Source organism: Littorina saxatilis, linkage group LG7, assembly GCF_037325665.1.
Source record: "Littorina saxatilis isolate snail1 linkage group LG7, US_GU_Lsax_2.0, whole genome shotgun sequence".
Taxonomy (NCBI): domain Eukaryota; kingdom Metazoa; phylum Mollusca; class Gastropoda; order Littorinimorpha; family Littorinidae; genus Littorina; species Littorina saxatilis.
The window spans coordinates 783,950-811,449 of record NC_090251.1 but is presented as its reverse complement, the minus strand read 5'-3'; the positions used below and the strand labels follow the sequence as shown (position 1 = coordinate 811,449).

At 46.4% G+C, this 27,500-nt stretch overlaps 2 protein-coding genes across 2 annotated transcripts in view; one reads left to right on the top strand and one right to left on the bottom strand.

The window, feature by feature from the left end:
* The window catches only part of LOC138971917 (uncharacterized), a 13,753-nt gene extending 11,436 nt beyond the window's left edge, over nt 1-2,317 (top strand). Inside the window, exon 7 of the mRNA XM_070344763.1 lies at nt 2,210-2,317. Coding sequence (XP_070200864.1) covers nt 2,210-2,317 — 108 coding nt within the window. The remainder of the gene's footprint in view (nt 1-2,209) is intronic.
* The window catches only part of LOC138970423 (uncharacterized), a 152,723-nt gene that overhangs the window by 52,171 nt on the left and 73,052 nt on the right, over nt 1-27,500 (bottom strand). The window contains exons 2-3 of the mRNA XM_070342875.1: nt 18,891-19,015; nt 9,612-9,736 (exon numbers count right to left, since the gene is read on the bottom strand). Coding sequence (XP_070198976.1) covers nt 9,612-9,736; nt 18,891-19,015 — 250 coding nt within the window. The remainder of the gene's footprint in view (nt 1-9,611; nt 9,737-18,890; nt 19,016-27,500) is intronic.

Here is a 27,500-nt window from a genome sequence, read left to right as displayed (position 1 = left end):
CCATTTCTAAATGTTTTAACATAGAGGGGGAATCGAGACGAGGGTCGTGGTGTATGTATGTGTGTGTGTGTGTGTGTGTCTGTCTGTCTGTCTGTGTGTGTGTGTAGAGTGATTCAGACTAAACTACTGAACCGATCTTTACGAAATTTGACATGAGAGTTCCTGGGAATGATATCCCCGGATATTTTTTTCTTTTTTTCGATAAATGTCTTTGATGACGTCATATCCGGCTTTTTGTAAAAGTTGAGGCGGCACTGTCACACCCTCATTTTTCAATCAAATTGATTGAAATTTTGGCCAAGCAGTCTTTGACGAAAGCCGGACTTCGGTATTGCATTTCAGTTTGGTGGCTTAAAAATTAATTAATGACTTTGGTCATTATAAATCAGAAAATTGTAAAAAAAATATTTTTTTTATAAAACGATTCACATTTACATTCATCTTATTCTTCATCATTTTCTGATTCCAAAAACATATAAATATGTTATATTCGGATTAAAAACAAGCTCTGAAAATTAAAAATATAAATATTATGATCAAAATTAACTTTCCGAAATCGATTTAAAAACTATTTCATCTTATTCCTTGTCGGTTCCTGATTCCAAAAACATATAGATATGATATGTTTGGATTAAAAACACGCTCAGAAAGTTAAAACGAAGAGAGGTACAGTAAAGCGTGCTATGAAGCACAGCGCAACCGCTACCGCGCCAAACAGGCTCGTCACTTTCACTGCCTTTTGCACTAGCGGCGGACTACGTTCAGTTTCATTCTGTGAGTTCCACAGCTTGACTAAATGTAGTAATTTCGCCTTACGCGACTTGTTATACTTTTCCGTACATCATTGTGGTTTATTTTGATTGATATTTGTTATTCTTCATACTTGTTCTTCGTTTTATCTGTGTATTGTAGTAGTAGGGACCAGCTGTAAGAAAGGACCATATGCAGTCTAGATACATAGTGCTTCTTGCCGCGCGAGCCGAGAAAATGTTCCCTCTTTATCTTTACTGCACTGGCCGCAAAACCCCTCCGCGCGGAGGTGTTTCCAGACACATCATACGTTGGGTGTGTGGACCTAATGCTATCATACGTTGGGTGTGTGGACCTAATGCTATCATCACTCGGTAATAAAGTTTTCGAGTTCGAGTTCTCCCTCTCTGTCTTTGACATTTCGGCTTTCCCTCTCTCGTTTCGCGTGGTGAAGGAAACTCTAGCAAAGCCAGGTAATCCCGTTTAAGTTGAAGCTCCCGTAGGTTGCCTTTTATTCTCCTTGGTTACTGTCACGAGCATTGCTCGCCAAGCGTTGTGGGCAACAGTTGTGTTACTGTAACGAGCATTGCTCGCCAAGCGGTGTGGGCAACAGTTGTGTTACTGTAACGAGCATTGCTCGCCAAGCGTTGTGGGCAACAGTTGTGTTCCTGTAACGAGCATTGCCCGCCAAGCGTTGTGGGCAACAGTTGTGTTACTGTAACGAGCATTGCTCGCCAAGCGTTGTGGGCAACAGTTGTGTTACTGTAAGGGGCATTGCTCGCCAAGCGTTGTGGGCAACAGTTGTGCTACTGTAACGAGCATTGCTCGCCAAGCGTTGTGGGCAACAGTTGTGTTACTGTAATGGGCATTGCTCGCCAAGCGTTGTGGGCAACAGTTGTGTTACTGTAACGAGCATTGCTCGCCAAGCGTTGTGGGCAACAGTTGTGTTACTGTAAGGGGCATTGCTCGCCAAGCGTTGTGGGCAAGAGTTGTGTTACTGTAATGGGCATTGCTCGCCAAGCGTTGTGGGCAACAGTTGTGTTACTATAAGGGGTATTGCTCGCCAAGCGTTGTGGGCAACAGTTGTGTTACTGTAATGGGCATTGCTCGCCAAGCGTTGTAGGCAACAGTTGTGTTACTGTAACTAGCATTGCTCGCCAAACGGTGTGGGCAACAGTTGTGTTACTGTAATGGGCATTGCTCGCCAAGCGTTGTGGGCAACAGTTGTGTTAGTGTAACGAGCATTGCTCGCCAAACGTTGTGGGCAACAGTTGTGTTACTGTAATGGGCATTGCTCACCAAGCGTTGTGGGCAACAGTTGTGTTACTGTAATGGGCATTGCTCGCCAAGCGGCGTGGGCAACAGTTGTGTTACTGTAACGAGCATTGCTCGCCAAGCGTTGTGGGCAACAGTTGTGTTACTGTAATGGCCATTGCTCGCCAAGCGGTGTGGGCAACAGTTGTGTTACTGTAACGAGCATTGCTCGCCAAGCGGTGTGGGCAACAGTTGTGTTACTGTAATGGGCATTGCTCGCCAAGCGTTGTGGGCAACAGTTGTGTTACTGTAACGAGCATTGCTCGCCAAGCGTTGTGAGCAACAGTTGTGTTACTGTAACGAGCATTGCTCGCCAAGCGGTGTGGACAACAGTTGTGTTACTGTAACGAGCATTGCTCGCCAAGCGTTGTGGGCAACAGTTGTGTTAGTGTAACGAGCATTGCTCGCCAAGCGTTGTGGGCAACAGTTGTGTTACTGTAACGGGCATTGCTCGCCAAGCGTTGTGGGCAACAGTTGTGTTACTGTAACGAGCATTGCTCGCCAAGCGTTGTGGGCAACAGTTGCGTTACTGTAACGAGCGTTGTGGGCAACAGTTGTGTTACTGTAACGAGCGTTGTGGGCAACAGTTGTGTTACTGTAACGATCGTTGTGGGCAACAGTTGTGTTACTGTAACGAGCGTTGTGGACAACAGTTGTGTTACTGTAACGAGCGTTGTGGGCAACAGTTGTGTTACTGTAACGAGCATTGCTCGCCAAGCGTTGTGGGCAACAGTTGTGTTACTGTAACGAGCGTTGTGGGCAACCGTTGTGTTTCTCCTTCAATTCCATCAGCCCGCCTTCCTCTCATTTCGCCAGACTGGAGTAATGCCCCCTGTTTGGCGTCATTTGGAGTGGAGGAGAGAAGGCGAATTTTGCCAATAAATCAATGGCAGCTAGGGGAGGCAACTCCTTCTGGTCGCTGAATTCGCTCCCCTGCTCGGCTAGCAGACGATCGATTTTAATTGGAGCGTGTTCTGCTTTCTTTCCCCTTCTTGCAATGTTCTGCCTCAATACCCGTAACCCCGTGCAAGATTAACTGTACAAGGTAACCTCGGACAGCAGACGGGTGGTTTTCTCTCCCCCTTCCTGCAATGTTCTGCCTCAATACCCGTTACCCCGTGCAAGATTAACTGTACAATACCCGTCACCCCGTGCAGGATTAACTGCGCTATCAACACTGACCCAACCAACCTCTCTCAGGACGGTAAACACAACCGTGATGAACTAACTCTCTCTCTCTCTCTCTCTCTCTCTCTCTCTCTCTCTCTCTCTCTCTCTCTCTCTCTCTCTCTCTCTCTCTCTCTCTCTCTCTCTCTCTCTCTCTCTCTCTCTCTCTCTCTCTCTCTCTCTCTCTCTCTCTCTCTCTCTCTCTCTCTCTCTCTCTCTCTCTCTCTCTCTCTCTCTCTCTCTCTCTCTCTCTCTATGACAGATTGTATCATCCTTATTAAATAAACTTCAGTTTAGCTCAGTTCAGATAAATATATCTCGCTCCCCCTAAAACAAGTGTGTCTATCCCTTACCGTGACAGAGATGGTAGACATCATAGAGTGCTGAGTGTCTATCACTCACCATGACAGAGATCGTAGACATCATAGAGTGCTGGGTGTCTATCATTCACCATGACAGAGATGGTAGACATCATAGAGTGCTGGGTGTCTATCACTCACCATGACAGAGATGGTAGACATCATAGAGTGCTGGGTGTCTATCTCTCACCATGACAGAGATGGTAGACATCATAGAGTGCTGGGTGTCTATCACTCACCATGACAGAGATCGTAGAATCATAGAGTGCTGGGTGTCTATCTCTCACCATGACAGAGATGGTAGACATCATAGAGTGCTGGGTGTCTATCTCTCACCATGACAGAGATGGTAGACATCATAGAGTGCTGGGTGTCTATCTCTCACCATGACAGAGATGGTAGACATCATAGAGTGCTGAGTTTCTATCCCTCACCATGACAGAGATGGTAGACATCATAGAGTGCTGGGTGTCTATCTCTCACCATGACAGAGATGGTAGACATCATAGAGTGCTGGGTGTCTATCCCTCACACTGACAGAGATGGTAGACATCATAGAGTACTGGGTGTATATCTCTCACACTGACAGAGATGGTAGACATCATAGAGTGCTGGGTTTATATCACTCACCATGACAGAGATGGTAGACATCATGGAGTGCTGGGTGTCTATCTCTCACACTGACAGAGATGGTAGACATCATAGAGTGCTGGGTGTCTATCACTCACCATGACAGAGATGGTAGACATCATAGAGTGATGGGTGTCTATCTCTCACCAATTTCTCATTACTTTATTACTTTATTACTTTATTGTCCCATCGCTGGGAAATTCGGGTCGCTTCCTCCCAGTGGAAAGCTAGCAGCAACGGAGTCGCGCTACCCAGGTGTCTGCGTGTTTAGGTGTATTCAGCCACCTGCACTTATGGCAGAATGACCAAGGTCTTTTACGTGCCATTGTGATGACACGGGGGTGGGACATGGCTTCCGTCTCTGGGTCTGCACATAAAGTTGACCCGTGTCCGTCCCGGCCCGAATTCGAACCTGCGACCTTTCGATCACAAGTCCAGTGCTCTACCAACTGAGCTACCGGGCCCCCCCAATGACAGAGATGGTAGACATCATAGAGTGCTGGGTGTCTATCTCTCACCATGACAGAGATTGTAGACATCATAGAGTGCTGGGTGTCTATCTCTCACCATGACAGAGATGGTAGACATCATGGAGTGCTGGGTGTCTATCACTCACCATGACAGAGATGGTAGACATCATAGAGTGATGGGTGTCTATCTCTCACCATGACAGAGATGGTAGACATAATAGAGTGCTGGCTGTATATCTCTCACCATGACAGAGATGGTAGACATCATAGAGTGCTGGGTGTATATCTCTCACACTGACAGAGATGGTAGACATCATAGAGTACTGGGTGTCTATCCCTCACACTGACAGAGATGGTAGACATCATAGAGTGCTGGGTGTCTATCTCTCACCATGACAGAGATGGTAGACATTGTAGAGACGGCGATCTTTGTATACGCAGAACATACAGCTCATTCTCATTCTTTATTCGATGTCAGCTCTCCCATAGCTCAGGCAAGACTGCCCTAAAACAGCAAGGGGAAAATCTCTTCCGTGCTCGCTCACTCTCACATTCACACAATCACGAACTCCACGTGATTACTTCTCGCTCTGCTGTGCACAGGAATATTCTCGCTCATCAATGTCGACTGGTGTTGACAATGTTACATCTCCCTTGTCATAATATTAAACAATAATGATAAACCAAAAAAACGTCTACACGTATTCCTAATTGTTTGAATGCAAATTAAATAGTAATTGGCAGTCAATGCAAGTCCTTGCTCATAATATAATTTTCTCTACTCAATAGGTTTTCTCTCATGCACGCACAGACGCCAAGTGAAAGCTCAAAAATAATACTGTAATACTGTAATTACTGTCTTTCTCCTTGTAGATGAAATAAATTCATGACAGACAGCTTATTTTTCTTGAATAAAGCTTTGTATGTAATTCAGTCGCTGTGGGGGTCTCACGAGTCTCCCGTACCTGGTGGTGTTTGGGTCCAATCCAGGTCCCTGGGCTGCGGCTTGTGGCTTGGGTTCCTCTTGCTGGACCACCTCAGGCATGAACGTCTTGTTCTGACTTGGCTGTTTTCGGATGAAACGCCGGTTGCGACGGTACATGCGGCCATCGTCAGTTCGCACGTGGTACGAACGTGGCGTCTTGGCGGGTGCGGTGACTCGGGCCGGTCTCCAGTTGTCATCTGGGGTCAGCTGAACGAAGACTTCATCTCCAGTCTTTAGCGAGGGAAGCGGTCGGCTGGAACGATCGTAGTATTTCTTCTGGCCTATCTGTCGCTGCTGACGTCGGGCCGTGACGACCTGCGGGTTAATGTTCTTGGGTTGCAGCTGGCTCGCGGTCGCTGGCAGGACGGACCGGAGCTGACGACCCATCAATAGCTGGGCTGGTGACGCTAGGCCGTCTACTGGTGTGTTGCGGTACTCGAGGATGCATAGCAGAGCGGAACTCTTGCTGGCTTTGGCCTTGTCCATGATGTTTTTTACTGTCTGTACTGTCTTTTCGGCCAGGCCATTGGACTGGGCATAACTGGGGCTAGAGGTAACGTGGTTAAAGTCCCAGGTAACGGCAAACTGGGCGAAGTCATCGGACGCGAACTGGGGGCCGTTGTCGCTGACCAAGGTTTCTGGGATGCCGTTGTCGCTGACCAAGGTTTCTGGGATGCCGTTGTCGCTGACCAAGGTTTCTGGGATGCCGTTGTCGCTGACCAAGGTTTCTGGGATGCCGTTGTCGCTGACCAAGGTTTCTGGGATGCCGTTGTCGCTGACCAAGGTTTCTGGGATGCCGTTGTCGCTGACCAAGGTTTCTGGGATGCCGTTGTCGCTGACCAAGGTTTCTGGGATGCCGTGTCTGCTGAAGTGTGTCGACAGTTTTCTGATGACTGCAGCTGACGTGGTGTTGGCCATCTCGTCGATCTCAAAGTAGCGGCTGTAGAAATCTACTGTGACCAGATAGTCCTTGCCGTCCCAGGTTAAGAGGTCTGAAGCCAGCTTCTGCCAGGGTCGTGTGGGGATGTCGTGAGGTAGCATCGGCTCTTTGCTCTTTGCAGAGTGCTGGGTGTCTATCTCTCACCATGACAGAGATTGTAGACATCAAAGAGTACTGGGTGTCTATCTCTCAACATGACAGAGATTGTAGACATCAAAGAGTGCTGGGTGTCTATCTCTCACCATGACAGAGATTGTAGACATCAAAGAGTACTGGGTGTCTATCTCTCACTATGACAGAGATGGTAGACATCATAGAGTGCTGGGTGTCTATCTCTCACCATGACAGAGATGATAGACATCATAGAGTGCTGGGTGTCTATCCCTCACACTGACAGAGATGGTAGACATCATAGAGTGCTGGGTGTCTATCCCTCACACTGACAGAGATGGTAGACATCATAGAGTGCTGGGTGTCTATCTCTCACCATGACAGAGATGGTAGACATCATAGAGTGCTGGGTGTATATCTCTCACACTGACAGAGATGGTAGACATCATAGAGTGCTGGGTTTATATCACTCACCATGACAGAGATGGTAGACATCATCGAGTGCTGGGTGTCTATCCCTTACACTGACAGAGATCGTAGACATCATAGAGTGCTGGGTGTCTATCCCTCACCATGACAGAGATGGTAGACATCATAGAGTGCTGGGTGTCTATCCCTCACTATGACAGAGATGATAGACATCATAGAGTGCTGGGTGTCTATCCCTCACACTGACAGAGATGGTAGACATCATAGAGTGCTGGGTGTCTATCCCTCACTATGACAGAGATTGTAGACATCATAGAGTGCTGGGTGTCTATCTCTCACCATGACAGAGATGATAGACATCATAGAGTACTGGGTGTCTATCTCTCACCAATGACAGAGATCGTAGACATCATAGAGTGCTGGGTGTCTATCTCTCACCATGACAGAGATGGTAGACATCATAGAGTGCTGGGTGTCTATCCCTCACACTAAAAGAGATGGTAGACATCATAGAGTGCTGGGTGTCTATCCCTCACACTAAAAGAGATGGTAGACATCATAGAGTGCTGGGTGTCTATCCCTCACACTAAAAGAGATGGTAGACATCATAGAGTGCTGGGTGTCTATCCCTCACACTAAAAGAGATGGTAGACATCATAGAGTACTGGGTGTCTATCTCTCACACTAAAAGAGATGGTAGACATCATAGAGTGCTGGGTGTCTATCCCTCACACTAAAAGAGATGGTAGACATCATAGAGTGCTGGGTGTCTATCCCTCACACTAAAAGAGATGGTAGACATCATAGAGTGCTGGGTGTCTATCCCTCACACTAAAAGAGATGGTAGACATCATAGAGTGCTGGGTGTCTATCCCTGACACTAAAAGAGATGGTAGACATCATAGAGTGCTGGGTGTCTATCCCTCACACTAAAAGAGATGGTAGACATCATAGAGTGCTGGGTGTCTATCCCTCACACTAAAAGAGATGGTAGACATCACGGCGTGCCGGCAATTAACGAGGTATCTAGTCCTGCCCCCTTCCCGCTTCCTCCGACCCTCCAGCCACCCCCCGGGATGATATCAAAGACTAGCCCAATTAACTGTGACCTTCCTCGCCCCCCTCAGGTCATGCTCACTACCCGCTGTGTGTGTCCGCGGGGTGCCAGCCAAACAAAGTCCCGCGCAGTGATACGCCCCGCGCACACCCTTGCGCAAAAACGTCATCTTTGGTGGATGGGATTCCTGACATCCACGTGCCTGCGCGTGCCGGAGAACGTGCAGAAAAGTGACCCTCGTGGCCAAGACAAACAAACGCCGATACGCACTTCGTCAAATACTCCCTCCCTCCCTCCCCCCTCCCTCCCTCCCTCCCTCCCTCCCTCCCCCCCCCCTCCCCCTCTCTCTCTCTCTCTCTCTCTTTCTCTCTCATTCCCTCTCTCTCTATCTCTTTCTCTATCTCTTTCTCTATCTCTTTCTCTATCTCTCTCTTTCTCTCTCTCTCACTCCCTCTCTCTTTCTCTCTCGCTCTTTCTTTCTCTCTCACTCCCCCTCTCTCTCTCTATCTATGTCTCTCTCTTTCCTTTTCTCTCTCTTTCCCTATTTCTCTCTCTCCCTTTCTCTCTCTCTCTCCCCATTTCTCTCTCTCTCCCTATTTCTCTCTCTCCTCCTTTCTCTCTCTCTCCCTTTCTCTCTCTCCCTTTCTCTCTCCCTGTTTCTATCTCTCTCTCTCTCTCTCTCTCGCCTCTCTCTCGCGCCTCTCTCTCTATTTCTCTCTCTCTCGCCTCTCTCTCTCTCTCTCTCTCTCTCTCTCTCTCTCTCTCTCTCTCTCTCTCTCTCTCTCTCTCTCTCCCTCTCTCTCCCTCCCAAATGTCGTAAATCCGTTGTTTCCCGGCCACTGGTTCTTTGTGCAGTGTGTGATTGCAGAAACAAGCCGAGTGTCATTGAAAGAGAAGCGTGACGACATCGGCGTACCGGACCCACATCAGGCATGTCAGCGGACCATCATGACAGTCTACACAATCATTTCCACTGGAAAATAAGGACTCTTTCATGTTTTAGCTGACAGGTCATCGGTTGATAGACCAACAACATGGCAGGAACATTAAGGCCAGCAAATTAAGGGCATCACATTAGGACAATCACATTAAGGCCATCACATTAAGGCCATCACATTAAGGCCATCACATTAAGACCATCACAGTAAGGCCATCACTTTAAGGCCATCACATTAAGGCCATCACATAAAGGCCATCACATTAAGGCCATTTTACAAGTGGAATATGTCCAGTCATGTTCATCTTATTGAGCTACAAAACCAGCGCCTCAAGGAAGAGATCACCCGTCTCACGGGCCTCTAATGGCTTCGCCGTGAGGGAGTTCATCTGACATTTCTTGGTAAATACCAGTGTCAATGACACACACAACGCACACAAGACCATTAACGCAGTGACTAACCTTTGACCTTGTGAAGGTCAAGGATGAGTTCGCCCAGCACGAGCGCACAGTCTGTGACGCAGAAGAGAGCCACGGTCAGCAGTACGTACTTGCTCTTCAACACCTGGTCGCCCTTCCGCCGCCACCTGCAACACACGTCATCACCCACGTCATCACCAACCTCATCAACAACGTCATCAATGACGTCAACACTGACATCATCATGTACACCATAACACATGCAAGCACTGATGTAATTACTCACACCACAACACACGTCAACACTGACATCATCATGTACACCATAACACATGCAAGCACTGATGTAATTACTGACAACACAACACACGTCAACACTGACATCATCATGTACACCATAACACATGCAAGCACTGATGTAATTACTCACACCACAACACACGTCAACACTGACATCATCATGTACACCATAACACATGCAAGCACTGATGTAATTACTGACACCATAACACCCGTCAACACTGACATCATCATGTACACCATAACACATGCAAGCACTGATGTAATTACTCACACCACAACACACGTCAACACTGACATCATCATGTACACCATAACACATGCAAGCACTGATGTAATTACTCACACCACAACACACGTCAACACTGACATCATCATGTACACCATAACACATGCAAGCACTGATGTAATTACTGACACCATAACACACGTCAACACTGACATCATCATGTACACCATAACACATGCAAGCACTGATGTAATTACTCACACCACAACACACGTCAACACTGACATCATCATGTACACCATAACACATGCAAGCACTGATGTAATTACTCACACCACAACACACTTCAACACTGACATCATCATGTACACCATAACACATGCAAGCACTGATGTAATTACTGACACCATACCACACGTCAACACTGACATCATCATGTACACCATAACACATGCAAGCACTGATGTAATTACTCACACCACAACACACGTCAACACTGACATCATCATGTACACCATAACACATGCAAGCACTGATGTAATTACTCACACCACAACACACGTCAAGGCGATACCCAGGTGTGTGCGTGTTTAGCTGTAATGAGCCACCTGCACTCATGTTAAAATGACCGAGGTCTTTAACGTGCCACTGTGGTGACACGGGGGTGGGATATTGCTACCGTATTTGAGTCTACACATTAACTTGGCCCGTGTCTGTCCCAGGCTGGATTTGAATTCAAGACCCACGGATCACAAGTCCTGTGCTCTACCGACTGAGCTACCAGGGACCCACAGCAGGTGAGCATGAGTGGGGCCGTCTTTCCCTGTCATTTGCTTTCAACCGTCTGGACTCTGTCCGTGTATTGGTACACTGACTCATCCTGCAAAACGGCCCCCCCCCCCCCCTTCCCCCAAACTCACGACTCTGTCCGTGTATTTGTACACTCATCCTGGCAACTCTGTTGGTGTAACCACAGACCGGACCCCGTACAGACATAAAAGACAGGGACCCCGCACGGACATAAAAGACAGAGACCCCGCACAGACATATAAGAAGGGGACTCCGCACAGACATATAAGAAAGGGACCCCGCACAGACATACAAGAAGGGGACTCCGCACAGACATATAAGTGAAAGGGACCCCGCACGGACATACAAGGGGACCCTGTACAGACATAAAAGAAAGGGACCCCGCACAGACATACAAGAAGGGGACCCCGCACAGACATAAAAGACAGGGACCCCGTACAGACATACAAGAAGGGGACCCCGCACAGACATAAAAGACAGGGACCCCGTACAGACATACAAGAAAGGGACCCTGTACATACATAAAAGAAAGGGACCCCGTACAGACATAAAAGAAGGGGACCCTGTACAGACATAAAAGAAAGGGACCCCGTACAGACATAAAAGAAGGGGACCCCGCACAGACATAAAAGACAGGGACCCCGCACGGACATACAAGGGGACCCTGTACAGACATATAAGAAAGGGACCCCGCACAGACATACAAGGGGACCCTGTACAGACATAAAAGAAAGGGACCCCGCACGGACATAAAAGACAGGGACCCCGTACAGACATACAAGAAAGGGACCCTGTACAGACATAAAAGAAAGGGACCCCGTATAGACATACAAGAAGGGGACCCCGCACAGACATAAAAGAAAGGGACCCCGTACAGACATACAAGAAAGGGACCCTGTACAGACATAAAAGAAAGGGACCCTGTACAGACATAAAAGAAAGGGACCCCGTACAAACATACAAGAAGGGGACCCCGTACAGACATAAAAGACAGGGACCTTGTTCAGACATAAAAGAAAGGGACCCCGTACAGACATAAAAGAAAGGGACCCCGTACAGACATAAAAGACATAAAAGATAGGGACCCCGCACAGACATAAAAGAAAGGGACCCCGTACAGACATAAATGACATAAAAGAAAGGGACCCCGCACAGACATAAAAGACAGGGACCCCGCACAGACATACAAGAACTTGAAGGGACCCTGTACGAACATAAAAGAAGGGGACCCTGTACAGACATAAAAGAAAGGGACCCCGTACAGACATAAAAGACAGGGACCCCGCACATACATAAAAGACAGGGACCCCGCACAGCCAGCGGCCGGTTCTGTGACCACGTACTGCGCGTCCTGTGCGACCTGGCGTCCCTCTCTCAACGACCTGGCGTCCCTCTCTCACAGAGAGAGCGCTCGGGGTTGTCGCCCCTGTTTGTGGCTGAATTCTCTCCCAGGGAAGTGGCGAGGACTTTCCGAGCTTCCAAACTTGATTGTAGCGCTCGCCGGATTAGTTTTGCCGAGGAAATGTATTTACTCCAATATGGCCTTTTCACAAACGATTTGCTGCGAGGCAACTGCTGCAAAGTGAATGTAGTGCGTACGATACAGACAGCACTCCGCGGGTCTCGCAGTGTAGTAACACATCCACAGGGAGAGCGGTCGGGAGTTAACCCATCGCGTGAGCCCGGATTGTTGGATTGGGTGTCGGTGGTTGCCGCCCAGAGAGCTAAATTGGAAAAACTTGTTAAAAGGTAGAAGTGTGCCATGTCCCACCAGCGGTGCGAATCCCTTCTCTCTGTTGAACGGGGAGGCCCGGGGGCCACAGACTTGTAGCGAGATAGCGACACTCGGCAGGCCTGGAGCCATCTTCACTGACGATGCGGTGTGAGTGCAGGATGGGACATGGGACTACATGACTTGTAGCGAGATAGCGACACTCGGCAGCCCTCGAGTTATCTTCACTGACGATGCCGTGACATCCCTGACAAACATGGTGCGAGGTGCGCAACTGTCACTGGGCGTCGTCCTTCGAGCGCGGGTAAGGGATGGGGCGGGGGGAGGGGGGGGGGCGTAGGTGAGCTGTTGAGGAGGAAGGAGGGGGGGTCTGGCATCTGGGGGTGGGGGTGGGAGGCTGACATTAGTGACAGTTTGGCGAGAGAGGGCTGGCGTACAGGGGCCATGTAGCAGTGTCCCCAGGATTAGTGATGGTGGTGGGGGGAACTAGAACACCGTCAGATGAAACTTGATCACTCCAGTCACTTCCCTTGGCGGGGAATAGCATCCTCTTATCTGTCCTGGGAGTCTCTGCGTGTTCAGAGAGGAGGGGGGTGAGGTGGAGGGGGGTGGAGATAGTTGCTGTATGCCGGCGTCAAGCCCCTGTGACCTGGAATAGATTACCACTGCCTCTCAGACACACAGATTCTCTCACTACATTCAAGACAAATCTCAAAACACACCTCTTTCAGCGCAAGTGATTTCCCCCCCAGCATCTCCCCACCCACCCCATCCCGCCCCACCTCACCCCCTACCTAGTGCCTAAAATAACGTGTATATATATTTTCTGCGCTTTGTGTCAGCACTGTTTGTGTGTGTGTAAATAGTACCGTTGACACGTTTTTATATAGAAGCCTACTGTGGTTCTTGTGCTTAGGCTGTGTATTGGACTGTCATTGTATGCCTGCATTATTAGTTGTCAGTAATTATTACATGTGCTGATTGTTCTCTTTGCCTGCGCGCGTATAGTATGTTGGTTATGTTTGGTCATAGTATGTTTGTTTATGTTTGGTCGTTATCTTGCCTGTGCGTGTATTGTATGTTTGGTCGCTTTCTTTGCCTGTGCATGTATAGTTTGTTGGTTATGTTTGGTCGGTTTCTTTGCCTGTGCGTGTATAGTATGCTTGGTCGATGTATGTATTGTAAAGCGCTAAGAGTAGACATTTTTCTAGAATAGCGCTATAAAAGTTTGCATTATTATTATTATTATTAATGAAACCCGCAACGCCTGGTAGAGAACTGGTGCATGTTAGAGTGCATGTTAGAGTGCATGTTAGAGTGCATGTTAGAGTGCATGTTAGACTAAGAGTGCATGTAAGAATCGCCCCAGTGTTGTGCAAAACATCGTCTCTGTGACGGTGGCTCGCTACATAAGTCTCTGTGACGGCCCGGTGGCTCGCTACATAAGTCTCTGTGACGGCCCGGTGGCTCGCTACATAATTATGTCTCACAGCTTCAACAGAGGAGAGTACAAACACGTTTTGCGTACTCACGCTTGACAAATCTGAACACAGGGGCAGCCATTGTGGAGAGATCTACTTTTTGACCGAAGTGACCGAACAACTATTAATGACGTCTCGGTATGTGTGAATGACGTCAGAGTCATCGTCACAGTCTGTATCTTTTGAAGCATCGCATTCTTCATTACGTCTTTCTGTGTCTACATGCGCGAAATGTTTGTTCTTTTCGGGATCTTTTCGGGATCTCTTCTGTTCATAACTCTGTCCTTCTAGATTCAGACCAACAGGCCTCGTAGAGCGAGCCACTTTCCAAGGGCAGCTAAATTCGCGTATGGAAACAGTACTGTCGTCTGGGATGCCGTTTTCAGTATTCTTAGCTTTGAAGAATTTGTAAAGAGAAATAACGATAACAGCAGGAGAAATGCAAGTAGTGTGTGCATTTTGGGGGGGAACGATTTCGAGTTTGAATCCGTTCTTGCACATGTTCCAAAACGTGTAACATATAGAGAATACTACATGGCTTGCTGTGTCTATAGAGAATACTACATGGCTTGCTGTGTCTATAGAGAATACTACATGGCTTGCTGTGTCGTACCAGATTTACACACACTCGTTGCTTTTTTAAATAGTGAACAGCTCGCTTTCGCTCGCAGTTCAATATTTTAAAAAAAACTCGTGTAAATCTGGCAAGTCATGTAGTATTTTGTTTATCCTACATACTGTACTTACGTGTATTTTACTAAAAATGTCCTGAAGTCGAGGCAGCTAAATTGAAGACGTTTGTTTTAGAACCTCGATCTCTTCCAAAGCCTCATGGAATCTTTTACGTCAAAGTAAAGAAACGTCACTCTGAAAGTGTGGCGTGACGTGTTAGTTCTAAAAATTCATCGAGGGTAATTAGCGAGCGCAATTTTTTTCTTCTATAATGTCGTCCGTAACTCTGTCGTCCGTAACTCTGTGATCCGTAACTCTGTCGTCCGTTACTCTGTTGTCCGTAACTCTGTCGTCCATAACTCTGTGATCCGTAACTATGTCGTCCGTTACTCTGTTGTCCGTAAATCTGTCGTCCGTAACTCTGTCGTCCGTTACTCTGTCGCCCGTTACTCTGTCGCCCGTAACTCTGTTGCCCCTAACTATGTAGTCCATAACTCTGTCGTCCGTTACTCTGTCGTCCGTAACTCTGTTCTCCCTAACTATGTAGTCCATAACTCTGTCGTCCGTAACTCTGTTCTCCCTAACTCTGTCGTTCGTAACTCTGTGATCCGTTACTCTGTTGTCCGTACCTCTGTCGTCCGTAGCTTTGTTGTCCGTAACTATGTGGTCCATACCTCTGTCGTCCGTTACTCTGTTGTCCGTAACTCTGTCGTCCGTAACTCTGTTGCCCCTAACTATGTGGTCCATAACTCTGTCGTCCGTAACTCTGTTGCACCTATGTGGTCTATAACTCTGTCGTCCGTAACTCTGTTGTCCGTAACTCTGTCGTCCGTTACTCTGTCGTCCGTAACTATGTCATCCGTTACTCTGTCGTCCGTAACTCTGTCGTCCGTAACTCTGTCGTACGTAACTTACACAACTGGGGTCGGGTGGAAGTGCGGGTGGTAGCCGGTTATAAGGGAAGAGAGTGGAGGGTGCGGGTGGTAGCCAGTTATAAGGGGAGAGAGTTGAGGGTGCGGGTGGTAGCCGGTTATAAGGGGAAGAGAGTGAAGGGAGGGGGAATGGTTACAGTGCCGTGTGCCGGGCTGAGAGCAGTGCCCGCCAATGTTTAGCGCAGGCACCGTCGCGGCGGACGCGCCTCAGTTCTATACCGAACACTGCACCCTCATTCAAGGAAAATGCACCGCGCTGTTCTAGACAACTGTCCTCACCAACAAGTCAGAGGTGTAAGTTACACCGACCCTGGCGCCTAAGGCAAAGCCAAATGCTCGTCTCAAAACCGTATAAGGGGAAGAGAGTGGAGGGTGTGGGTGGTAGCCGGTTATAAGGGGAAGAGAGTGGAGGGTGCGGGTGGTAGCCGGTTATAAGGGGAGAGAGTGGAGGGTGCGGGTGGTAGCCGGTTATAAGGGAAGAGAGTGGAGGGTGCGGGTGGTAGCCAGTTATAAGGGGAAGAGAGTGGAGGGTGCGGGTGGTAGCCGGTTATAAGGGGAGAGAGTGGAGGGAGCGGGTGGTAGCCGGTTATAAGGGAAGAGAGTGGAGGGTGCGGGTGGTAGCCGGTTATAAGGGGAAGAGAGTGGAGGGTGCGGGTGGTAGCCGGTTATAAGGGAAGAGAGTGGAGGGTGCGGGTGGTAGCCAGTTATAAGGGGAAGAGAGTGGAGGGTGTGGGTGGTAGCCAGTTATAAGGGGAAGAGAGTGGAGGGTGTGGGTGGTAGCCGGTTATAAGGGGAAGAGAGTGGAGGGTGCGGGTGGTAGCCGGTTATAAGGGGAAGAGAGTGGAGGGTGTGGGTGGTAGCCAGTTATAAGGGGAAGAGAGTGGAGGGTGCGGGTGGTAGCCGGTTATAAGGGAAGAGAGTGGAGGGTGTGGGTGGTAGCCGGTTATAAGGGGAAGAGAGTGGAGGGTGCGGGTGGTAGCCGGTTATAAGGGGAAGAGAGTGGAGGGTGTGGGTGGTAGCCAGTTATAAAGGGAAGAGAGTGGAGGGTGTGGGTGGTAGCCGGTTATAAGGGGAAGAGAGTGGAGGGTGCGGGTGGTAGCCGGTTATAAGGGGAAGAGAGTGGAGGGTGCGGGTGGTAGCCAGTTATAAGGGGAAGAGAGTGGAGGGTGTGGGTGGTAGCCAGTTATAAGGGAAGAGAGTGGAGGGTGTGGGTGGTAGCCAGTTATAAGGGGAAGAGAGTGGAGGGTGTGGGTGGTAGCCAGTTATAAGGGGAAGAGAGTGGAGGGTGTGGGTGGTAGCCGGTTATAAGGGGAAGAGAGTGGAGGGTGTGGGTGGTAGCCGGTTATAAGGGGAAGAGAGTGGAGGGTGTGGGTGGTAGCCGGTTATAAGGGGAAGAGAGTGGAGGGTGCGGGTGGTAGCCAGTTATAAGGGGAAGAGAGTGGAGGGTGCGGGTGGTAGCCAGTTATAAGGGGAAGAGAGTGGAGGGTGTGGGTGGTAGCCGGTTATAAGGGGAAGAGAGTGGAGGGTGTGGGTGGTAGCCAGTTATAAGGGAAGAGAGTGGAGGGTGTGGGTGGTAGCCGGTTATAAGGGAAGAGAGTGGAGGGTGTGGGTGGTAGCCGGTTATAAGGGAAGAGAGTGGAGGGTGTGGGTGGTAGCCAGTTATAAGGGAAGAGAGTGGAGGGTGTGGGTGGTAGCCAGTTATAAGGGGAAGAGAGTGGAGGGTGCGGGTGGTAGCCAGTTATAAGGGGAAGAGAGTGGAGGGTGTGGGTGGTAGCAGTTATAAGGGGAAGAGAGTGGAGGGTGCGGGTGGTAGCCAGTTATAAGGGGAAGAGAGTGGAGGGTGTGGGTGGTAGCCAGTTATAAGGGGAAGAGAGTGGAGGGTGTGGGTGGTAGCCAGTTATAAGGGGAAGAGAGTGGAGGGTGCGGGTGGTAGCCAGTTATAAGGGGAAGAGAGTGGAGGGTGTGGGTGGTAGCCAGTTATAAGGGGAAGAGAGTGGAGGGTGTGGGTGGTAGCCAGTTATAAGGGGAAGAGAGTGGAGGGTGTGGGTGGTAGTCAGTTATAAGGGGAAGAGAGTGGAGGGTGTGGGTGGTAGCCAGTTATAAGGGGAAGAGAGTGGAGGGTGTGGGTGGTAGCCAGTTATAAAGGGAAGAGAGTGGAGGGTGTGGGTGGTAGCCAGTTATAAGGGGAAGAGAGTGGAGGGTGTGGGTGGTAGCCGGTTATAAGGGGAAGAGAGTGGAGGGTGTGGGTGGTAGCCGGTTATAAGGGGAAGAGAGTGGAGGGTGTGGGTGGTAGCCGGTTATAAGGGGAGAGAGTGGAGGGTGTGGGTGGTAGCCGGTTATAAGGGGAAGAGAGTGGAGGGTGTGGGTGGTAGCCGGTTATAAGGGGAAGAGAGTGGAGGGTGCGGGTGGTAGCCAGTTATAAGGGAAGAGAGTGGAGGGTGCGGGTGGTAGCCAGTTATAAGGGGAAGAGAGTGGAGGGTGCGGGTGGTAGCCGGTTATAAGGGGAAGAGAGTGGAGGGTGCGGGTGGTAGCCGGTTATTAAGGGAAGAGAGTGGAGGGTGTGGGTGGTAGCCGGTTATAAGGGGAAATGAAGTCTGTGTGGCGGCAATCACACTGTGTAATCGGGAGGGTTGCAGGGAACCCCTACATCAGCGCACCCGGGGCAACGGCGTCTCCTGCATCCCCCCCCCTCCCCACCTCTATCTCTTTCTTCCCCCTTCCCGTCTCTGTTCCTTATTTGTACTCTCTCTCTCTCTCTCTCTCTCTCTCTCTCTCTCTCTCTCTCTCTCTCTCACTCTTTGTCTCTCTCTCTCTCTCCTCGGTCCTTGACCATCGCAGTTCAGACCGGTCACTTCCTGTGGCGTCATGAAACAACAACAACCGTGCACTATCCCTGACAAACGAGTAGGTCACTTGAATACACCGATGCTGGATCGAATTCCTCAACCCAGCCAGATCCATTACTTGACAAGGACGCGGCCTGAACTTCTTTCTGGAGCAATGTTCTGAGGTCAGTGAAACCACGTGGCCAGCACTCCCAACTCTCGATCTGGACGCCGATTGACCAAACGACAGCACCAAATAAACACTTACACACACACACACACACACACACACACACGACAGCCAATCATCTAAAGCCCTGCACAGATGTACACAACTTACTTTGACAGCAGATTAGATTCGTCTGCCTTGGTCGATTCCCTGCGAAGTTCCTCTTCTAGCTCACTTTCTATCTTCTCCACACAGCCATGAGTCTTGGCTAGCACCAGCGTCTCGGCAACCAATGTCTGAAACAAACACCCAAAGAGTCTTGGCATGCTTCAGTGTCTGTGCACACATACCACCACCACCACCACCATCCCCCCCCTACCCCTTCCTCCCACCAAAAATGGAAAAAAAACACCAATATAATAGATTGGCACCTGAAATACACATAGATATTTACGAACGGCATTTTCCCAGCACATTAATCAGTTTTTGCATATCAAATAGTTCAAAAGAAAAACACTACACAAACAGCTGTCAAAGAAATAAAGCTCATCCGCTTCACCTAACCGTCTCACAGACATAAAAAGTGAATCTTTCCAACGATTCCTGAATTCAGGATGTTTTGCTTTTTGGTGGGCGAGGAAAAGTGTAGGGAGACAACTCCGGCAAGACGACCGGGACTGACCTCCAGGATGGTTTGACATTACAGTTGTGAGAAACGAAGGGACGCAAGCGATCTATACTGTTAATGCAGATTGCATGCGCAATAGAGAAAGTGAGAGTCATGCGGCACATGAGAGAATAACAATTAATCAATGAAATGAACAAGCGACTTTCATCAACAAAATAAGGATCATCGCCACAAGCTCATACGTTCATCATTCTTTCAGGTACTCTCACAATAACATCAAAGACGAACATCCGTCCCCAGGCCCGGGGTGCACGAAGCGAGAGCAAACCTCGGGGTCTGATTCGTTGAAATCACAACGAATCTTAATTTCAACCGATCCAACATCGCGGCTGGCTCCCACCCGGCTGGTAACTTTTTCGTGCATGTCGGCCCAGGAGACCGAGCCTCGTTATTGTAGGAGGCCACAGAGCTAAATTCAGTGTTGCCAGCACTAGAAACTAGAGCTTCATCTGCTACACCTTTCTCTCTTTCTTTCTTTCGCGTTATTTTGTATGTATGTCTACGCTTTACTGGTTCCAAAAGAGAAAGCGATTGAAAGGGAGATGGCGGCAGCGACGGGGGGAGGAGTTAAAGACAATGGCTTTTCTTTGAAGTCCTGGCAGTAAACATTGCTTTCTTTTCTGTCCACAACCTCAGCGCGTGCATTAATACACTGTCTTGGCGTGGCGTGCATTAATACACTGTCTTGGCGTTGCAAGCATTAATACACTGTCTTGGCGTGGCGTGCATTAATACACTGTCTTGGCGTGGCGTGCATTAATACACTGTCTTGGCGTTGCAAGCATTAATACACTGTCTTGGCGTTGCGTGCAGCGTGACAATGCATCAAGGTGTTCTGTCGCTTTGATCTCGTCAAGTCATGCAGGGAAAGACGCACAGCGCACAGAGAACACCGTCACGCCTGGCTGGACACGGAGGAGGCAGCTCTCGGTAAAACAACAAAGTCAAATGAAACCTGAGTCTTTTGGTTGTTCAGCAGGTGGTGAACACACACACACACACACACAAATGTGACGGTCCACCACGAAACCAGTCTTAAGTCGCAGCAGACGAAAGCGAGCTAGTTCGAGGAAAAGGCACTGAGGGTCTATCTGGGTGAAATTCACTTTTTTGCAGAAACGTGTTCTGTAGACCCCAAATTACATGACAACCAAACAAATTATGCCAAAATCAATCGCTAAATAGTTAAATTATTGGATTTAAATGCAATACATTCATCAAAAAAGTCCAGCATGACATCAAAATGCCTCACTTTGACCGATAATTTGCTTAGTGTATCCCTGACAGGGCCCCAACAAGTTTGGTACCGTCGGAAAGCTTATTGCATCAGCTTTCGCGCCCTGCTGCGCAGTGGTTCAAAATACCCGTCCACTTCCTCCAAATAAGGAAACCGGCACGTAAACAAATTTTAAGATTGAACCAATCAGCTTTGTCTGCCTTCCAAAAAGGACTAGCAACGGCCTCCTCATTGGTCAAATCAGTCCAGGGGGAAGTAACACAGTATGATTTCCGTTCGCTGAACGAAACCAAAACAATGACTGACGTACGCCGATTGACAGCGCTTCTCAACTGCGATTCGCTTGAAAATAACCACGAACTCCAAGATTTGTTGTTGGATTTCTTTGCCGAAGACGTTGCTGGATTCAGTGACTCCGATTCTCATGCCGAAATATGTGACGCTTGCTGAATATGCGGACGAAGAGGAGACAGACCGTCCGCTTTTCAGTGTCAAAAACACCGTTGGCGTTTCTAATGGCACTGCATCAACTGCAAGAACACACGTAGTTGAGGCGAGTTGTAGAGGAGATGTGATGGAGGTGCATGCTGCAGTTCGTTAATTGCAACAGGGCTGTGATGTGCTCGAGAGAACTCGCCTTCGTTGCTGCAAAGCCAATGGAACTGGCTGCAAACAGATTAAAGTTCCCGACGCTGCACCCGGAAATACTCGTCGTGGATGTATCACCCAGTTTGATCCGGAGGAAATTGTAGCTCTACAGCTCTCAGTGCAAGACATGTGACATGTATAAAGGTGAGGTTGGAGGTGGTGTCAACATTGATGTGCAAGAGCTTTTGTGGTGAACAGACTGTCACAGTGGAGGAGTTCCTGTGTTTGGGATCTACATTCTGATCTGTATGTATTCCTATTCGATGCCAACAAAGTGATTGATACAAGTAAGTTGATTTTGCTCAAGTGTTTGTCAAACTAATGGACAAAAACGTAGGTGAGATGCATGTAACCTCTTTATTCCTGATAATGACAGTGACAATGTTTGCTGATGTGTATGACCTGTATTTGACCGTTTTCCTCCACATGTATGATGTAAACAAAGCCTTCAAAAATGGTGATAATTGTTCTTTTAACCCTTCGTTTTGCATTTAAATGATGCATGAAAGATCAAAGTACACTTGTGCAACATTTGGAAGGGTGAGGTTAATTTTCAACCCCCGTTGCTAAGGAAAATGTGAAGCTGGTGCCTTCCAAAACTTTCAAGCCCGATTTCTCAAAATGGCCGCCGGTCAACTTCTTTCATAAAAATGGCCGTAATATCGTTATTTATTGACCTAGAGCTTTAATTTTTTTTTCTAAACATCCAGGAAAGACTAACAATTTCAAAATAATAACTAACTCAAATCATCCAAATTTCGACTTAAGACTGATTTTGTGATGGACTGTCACAAATACGCATACACACACACACACACAAATACGCATACACACACACACACACACTCTCTCTCTCTCTCTCTCTCTCTCTCTCTCTCTCTCTCTGTCTCTCTCTCTCTTTCTCTCTCTGTGTCTCTCTCTCTCTTTTCTCTCTCTCTCTCTCTCTCTCTCTCTCTCTCTCTCTCTCTCTCTCTCTCTCTCTCTAAAAGCCTTGTTATTACCACTAGACAGAAGCATCATATAATTCCTCTGAAATTACAACTCAAATACAGCAAGTTAAAGAACATCGCATACTTGCTTTAACTGTCGATGATAAAATGAAATGGCAAACACACAAAAACAACCTATGCAAAGTGTTATCAATGAATTTATATTTGTAGTCAAAACTCAAACATTATGCGAAATCTGAAACACTAAAAATGTTCGTTCATGCTCACATATTATTAATGCCTCATATTAATTGTGCTTCAGCATTGTGGGATGGCTGCAGGGATGTCCACTTACTTAAACTCAATTCTTTGTACCGTCGTGCTGCTAAGCTTATCCTGCATGAATCGAACATGTCAACAGAAATGAAGTTAAACAGCCTTAAATTCCTTCCCCTCAAAACCCATCTTGCATACAATAAGGCTGTCTTTATGTTTAAAATAGTTCATGGTGATGTGCCCAAGTATGTGCAATCGTATTTTACACACATTACGAAGAGGTCTGAGGTATAAATCTTACAATTTACTCCCACCAATTTCTCGTATAGATCTTTATAAATCAAGCTTTGATTTTTCAGGTTCATCTATGTGGAAATCTTTACCAATTGAAATCAAACGATCCACTTCTTTAAAAGCCGTTACAAAGGCGGGTGCACACACACTTGATGACAATATAAACTGCCCCCTGAAATCTTGTTTTTATTGAGTATTGTGATTGTGTATGCAGTGCTCTTAAGTTTGTCATTGTATATGCATGTGGAGTCAATGTGAATGCGTTCTTCCTCCACCCCCTCTCCCTTATTCTGTACACTAAACAGCATGTTTATGGCACCGTTTAACGATGCATTGCTTCTATGTTTTGCTTTTTGTTTGCTTTTGTTTTAGACTTGTCGTCAGATGACAATGTCATAATGTTAGAAGTACAGGTTGGAAGAGGAGAGAGCTAAGCCTAAAACCTTTATTCTTGTGTAATAAAGTTCTTAGTTCTGAGTTCTGAGTTCTCTCTTGAATACTTTCAATGTGAAATAATGCTGTGAAACGGAGTACGGCTGTATACAGGGTGGTCCAAAAAAAACAAACTATTTTCTGTTTGATCTCATTTTTCAATGCGGAGAGAGATTTAGAAAACAAATTCAGGTTTGTCCTTGGTAGTTGATAATATGCTTTATCCCCCCCTCTGCTTCTTTCTCTCTGTAAACTTGTAGGGCTAGTTATTTTTCGGTAACTTACCCAACAACCAAAATCACTTACCCAACAACGGGCCTGAATCCTCGATAGCTCATGGGTAGAGACTGTACACATTGTGGATCTACTTTTTGCGACTCAAAAGTTCAGAACACTCTAAAGTACAAAATATACATTTCTGGAGCAAACAATACAACCATACCGCATTTAAACCAGCAACTACAGGCTTGAACACATGAATCTCAATATAAAATCCATGAGTTTGGTTGTTTTCTGAATTCAGATCTGCCGTGCACAATCGTTTATCGCTAGCAAGATTCCAAGGAAAAGTAACTCTCATACTTTGTCTAGCGACACGAGTAGTTCCCCTTCCAGATTTCGGCTTCATCGACAAGACTGCAATCCGACGGTCAGTTTTCAACAATATTTCATTTTATAAACAGATCATACGCAATCCATTGCAAACATTTAATCAACTTAAAGAACATGCAGCAGTTTCATACACTATTTTGCCCCAGAAAACTTAACTTCATACAGTTTTTAACGTTGGAACACGGGTGTAAAACTTCGTCTGCTAGTCACATTCGAGGAAAGAACATTTTCTGAGCGATACCAAAACATGAACAGAACACACACTATCTGCCTTTACCGCCACAGCAGAATGACAACATAACTGTGTACTTGATTTTAGTTTAAAACATGGAAACTGACAAGAAGTGTTAACAAAATTGAATTATTTGCACGGAACTATACAACCGCGCATTAATCGATAGCCTGCGCAGGTAGACTGGTTGGGTGAATATGATTCGATCAAACTTTCGCACAAAAACTCCTCTTTTCTTTGAATAACTGAAGAAAGGAGGGATAAAGAGGTTACATACCTCGTCTCAGTGATTATCAAAAATAATGGTCTCAGTTCGCGGTCATGAAAAAGCTCGCTGAAGCTCGCATTTTTCATGATCCGCTAACTTCGACCATTATTTTTGATAATCACTGAGACTCGGCATGTAACCTCTACTTATCCTACATACGTGAGAGAGACACCCGTGAGATAATAATCGTTCAAATCACACGTGTGTATATCATGTAAATGAGGTCATGTCAAGCAAGTCTGGCAGGGACCTGTTTTTCCACTGCTTATGATGCCAAAGTCACCGAGACAAACGTCATTATAGAAACACAAATTGCGCTCGCTAATTACCCTCGATGAATCTTTAGAACTAACACGTCACGCCACACTTTCAGAGTGACGTTTCTTTGCTTTGACGTAATAGATTGCACGAGGCTTTAGAAGAGATCGAGGTTCCAAAACAAGCGTCTTCAATGTAGCTGCCTCGACTGCAGGACATTTTCAGTAAAATACACGTAAGTACAGTATGTAGGATAAACAGAATACTACATGGCTTGCTGTTCCGTACCAGATTTACACTCGTTGCTTTTTCAAAAAGTGAACAGCTCGCTTTCGCTCGCAGTTCAATATTTAAAAAAACAACTCGTGTAAATCTGGTACGACACAGCAAGCCATGTAGTATTCTCTATCTATCTAGTTCCCTCTTCGTAGAAGAACTGCTTCAACACGAACGTTGAAACTGTCCATGAATCGTCCAATCATGTCAGCTGTCAGCTTGTGCGCCTGGTTTCCCTGATGTCGTCCTGCAGAGCTGCCAGGGTCTGGGCATTGTTGCTGTATATTCTGTCCTGGGTAGAAAGTAGTCGGGTGTGTTGAGATCAGGGGAATAAGGTGGCCAAGGGAAGTCAGTGCGTCGTGAAATTAGCCTATCGCCAGGGAAGAGGAGGCTGGATAGAGAATACGTGGATAATGTGTTGTTGTAAGTTTATTGTTACGTTATTTAGTTACAATGTATGGGTATTTGATGTTTAAATAGTATAGTTTTATTAATTGTTAATATGTAAAGCGCGGAGAGTATATTCTCCTGTGATTCGCGCTATATAAGCTGTCATTATTAGTATTATTATATTATTATAAATATATAATAGTATATATATATATAATCAACTGCTAAGAAAAGACCAATTTCTACCAAAATGTGCAAGACATAATCTCCCATCATTCTGCTATTGTTTGGTGAAGAAATTTTCAAAATCTCTCTTTGCAGTCAAAAATGAGATAAAAAAAAGAAAATAGGGCGCTTTTTTTGGACCACCCTGTAAATGGCAAAATTAAATTAAAGCGTACAGAGAAAGAGAGAGAGAGAGAGAGAGAGAGAGAGAGAGAGAGAGAGAGAGAGAGAGAGAGAGAGAGAGAGAGAGAGAGAGAGAAAGAGAGAGAGAGAGAGACAATGACAATGACAATGACAATGTCAATTCTTTATTTAACGAGGGTAGTAGATTAAGCAGTGGTCTGCTTTTTTACATCCAGCCCTCGCCCTGAAGAGGTAACTAAAAAGTTGAAATAAAAATACAAGATAAAAGAAATAGAAAATAGAACAACTAAAATTCTACATTTTAACGGATAACAAAAGTGAAAACACATTATACATATGTACACAAAATGCATTGCATTTAGGTAAATTGCGAGTTAATTGATATGAATTTAGTGGTATATAGCAGCTTGCACTTACTCAACATCATGCTCTAAGCCATACATTGCATTTTAAGAAAAACAATCAAACAAGCAAGACATTGCAAAAATCATCACACATCTAAATAGCGGTTGGTTTTTAAGTCCCTTCATCCGAAAAGGGTCTGTGTACATTATACCAATAAAGAGGAGAGGAGCATGTTTAATAAAAAAAAATGAATACCATTTAAGACAAATATCATTTACTTTGACTTCATTACATAAGACAAATATCTACTCTTAAACCTATCTGTGCTGGTAGGATGCCGCAGGGAGGTCGGAAGAGAGTTCCAGAGACTGCTACCTAAATACACTAAACTGGACTTAAACAACTCAATCTGAGGAATAGGAGTGTTCAATCTCATAAATTGACGTGAATTCCTCATGGTAAATTTTGCACGTAGAGTTTCAGGTACATATCCAGTGATAATTTTGCTCATAGGTGTACATTTATTATAGCCAAGTCTTTCCTCTGTTTCCTTTAATAAGACTACTTTCAGCGCTCGTTTGTGTAATCTAATTATAGGTTTTAGTGAATTATCACTTGCCGAATCCCATAAGGTTGATGCGTAATCAATAACAGATTGAATATGGGCATTAAGGAATAACTTCCTGGCTTCCAAATTCAGGAAGTGCTTAATTCTAATAAGAGATATACTTTCTTGGACATGACTTTTGAAAGTTGTTCGATGTGGTGTGACCATGACAGGTTGTTATCGATGGTCACTCCCAACACTTTATGATGGTTGACTGTTGAAACAATTTCATTATTGACAATTAAATCGGGAAATGTGGAGATTATGTTCTGGCGTTTTTGTCTAGTTGTTATTATCATGCATTTAGTTTTTGGGGGGTTCAGGGACATATGATTTAGCTCAGTCCATGCACTCAGCTGGTTTAAACTTTCTTGCAGTGATTCAGATAAACGATTTAAATTGGTGTCACTGGAATGTTTGATAGTGTCATCTGCAAAAAGTTCACAAAAGTTTTTAATATGAAGGGACAGGTCATTTATGTATATGGAGAAAAGTAGAGGGCCTAAAACTGACCCTTGTAGTATGCTATACCGTACAGCCTGCATACTTGATGCCGAGGCGTTCGCATGCACACTTTGTTGCCTGTCGCTGAGAAAAGAACAAATAAGGTTAACTGAGTCAATCCCGAGGCCATATAATTTGAGTTTTCTGAGTAACAACTTGTGATCAATTACATCAAAAGCTTTAGCAAAGTCTACAAAAACAGCACCACAAAATTCATTATCGTTTATCTTGTCCAACCATCGATCAACAAGAGAGATTAAGGCAGTGTGACACGAGTGATTAGCCCTAAAGCCACACTGGTTCGGGTGAAATAATTGATTGTGATCAAAGTGCGCTAATAGGTGTTTGTTTATATGTTTTTCAAGTGGCTTTGATAACACAGACAATATAGAAATCGGTCTATAGTTTGAGGGGTC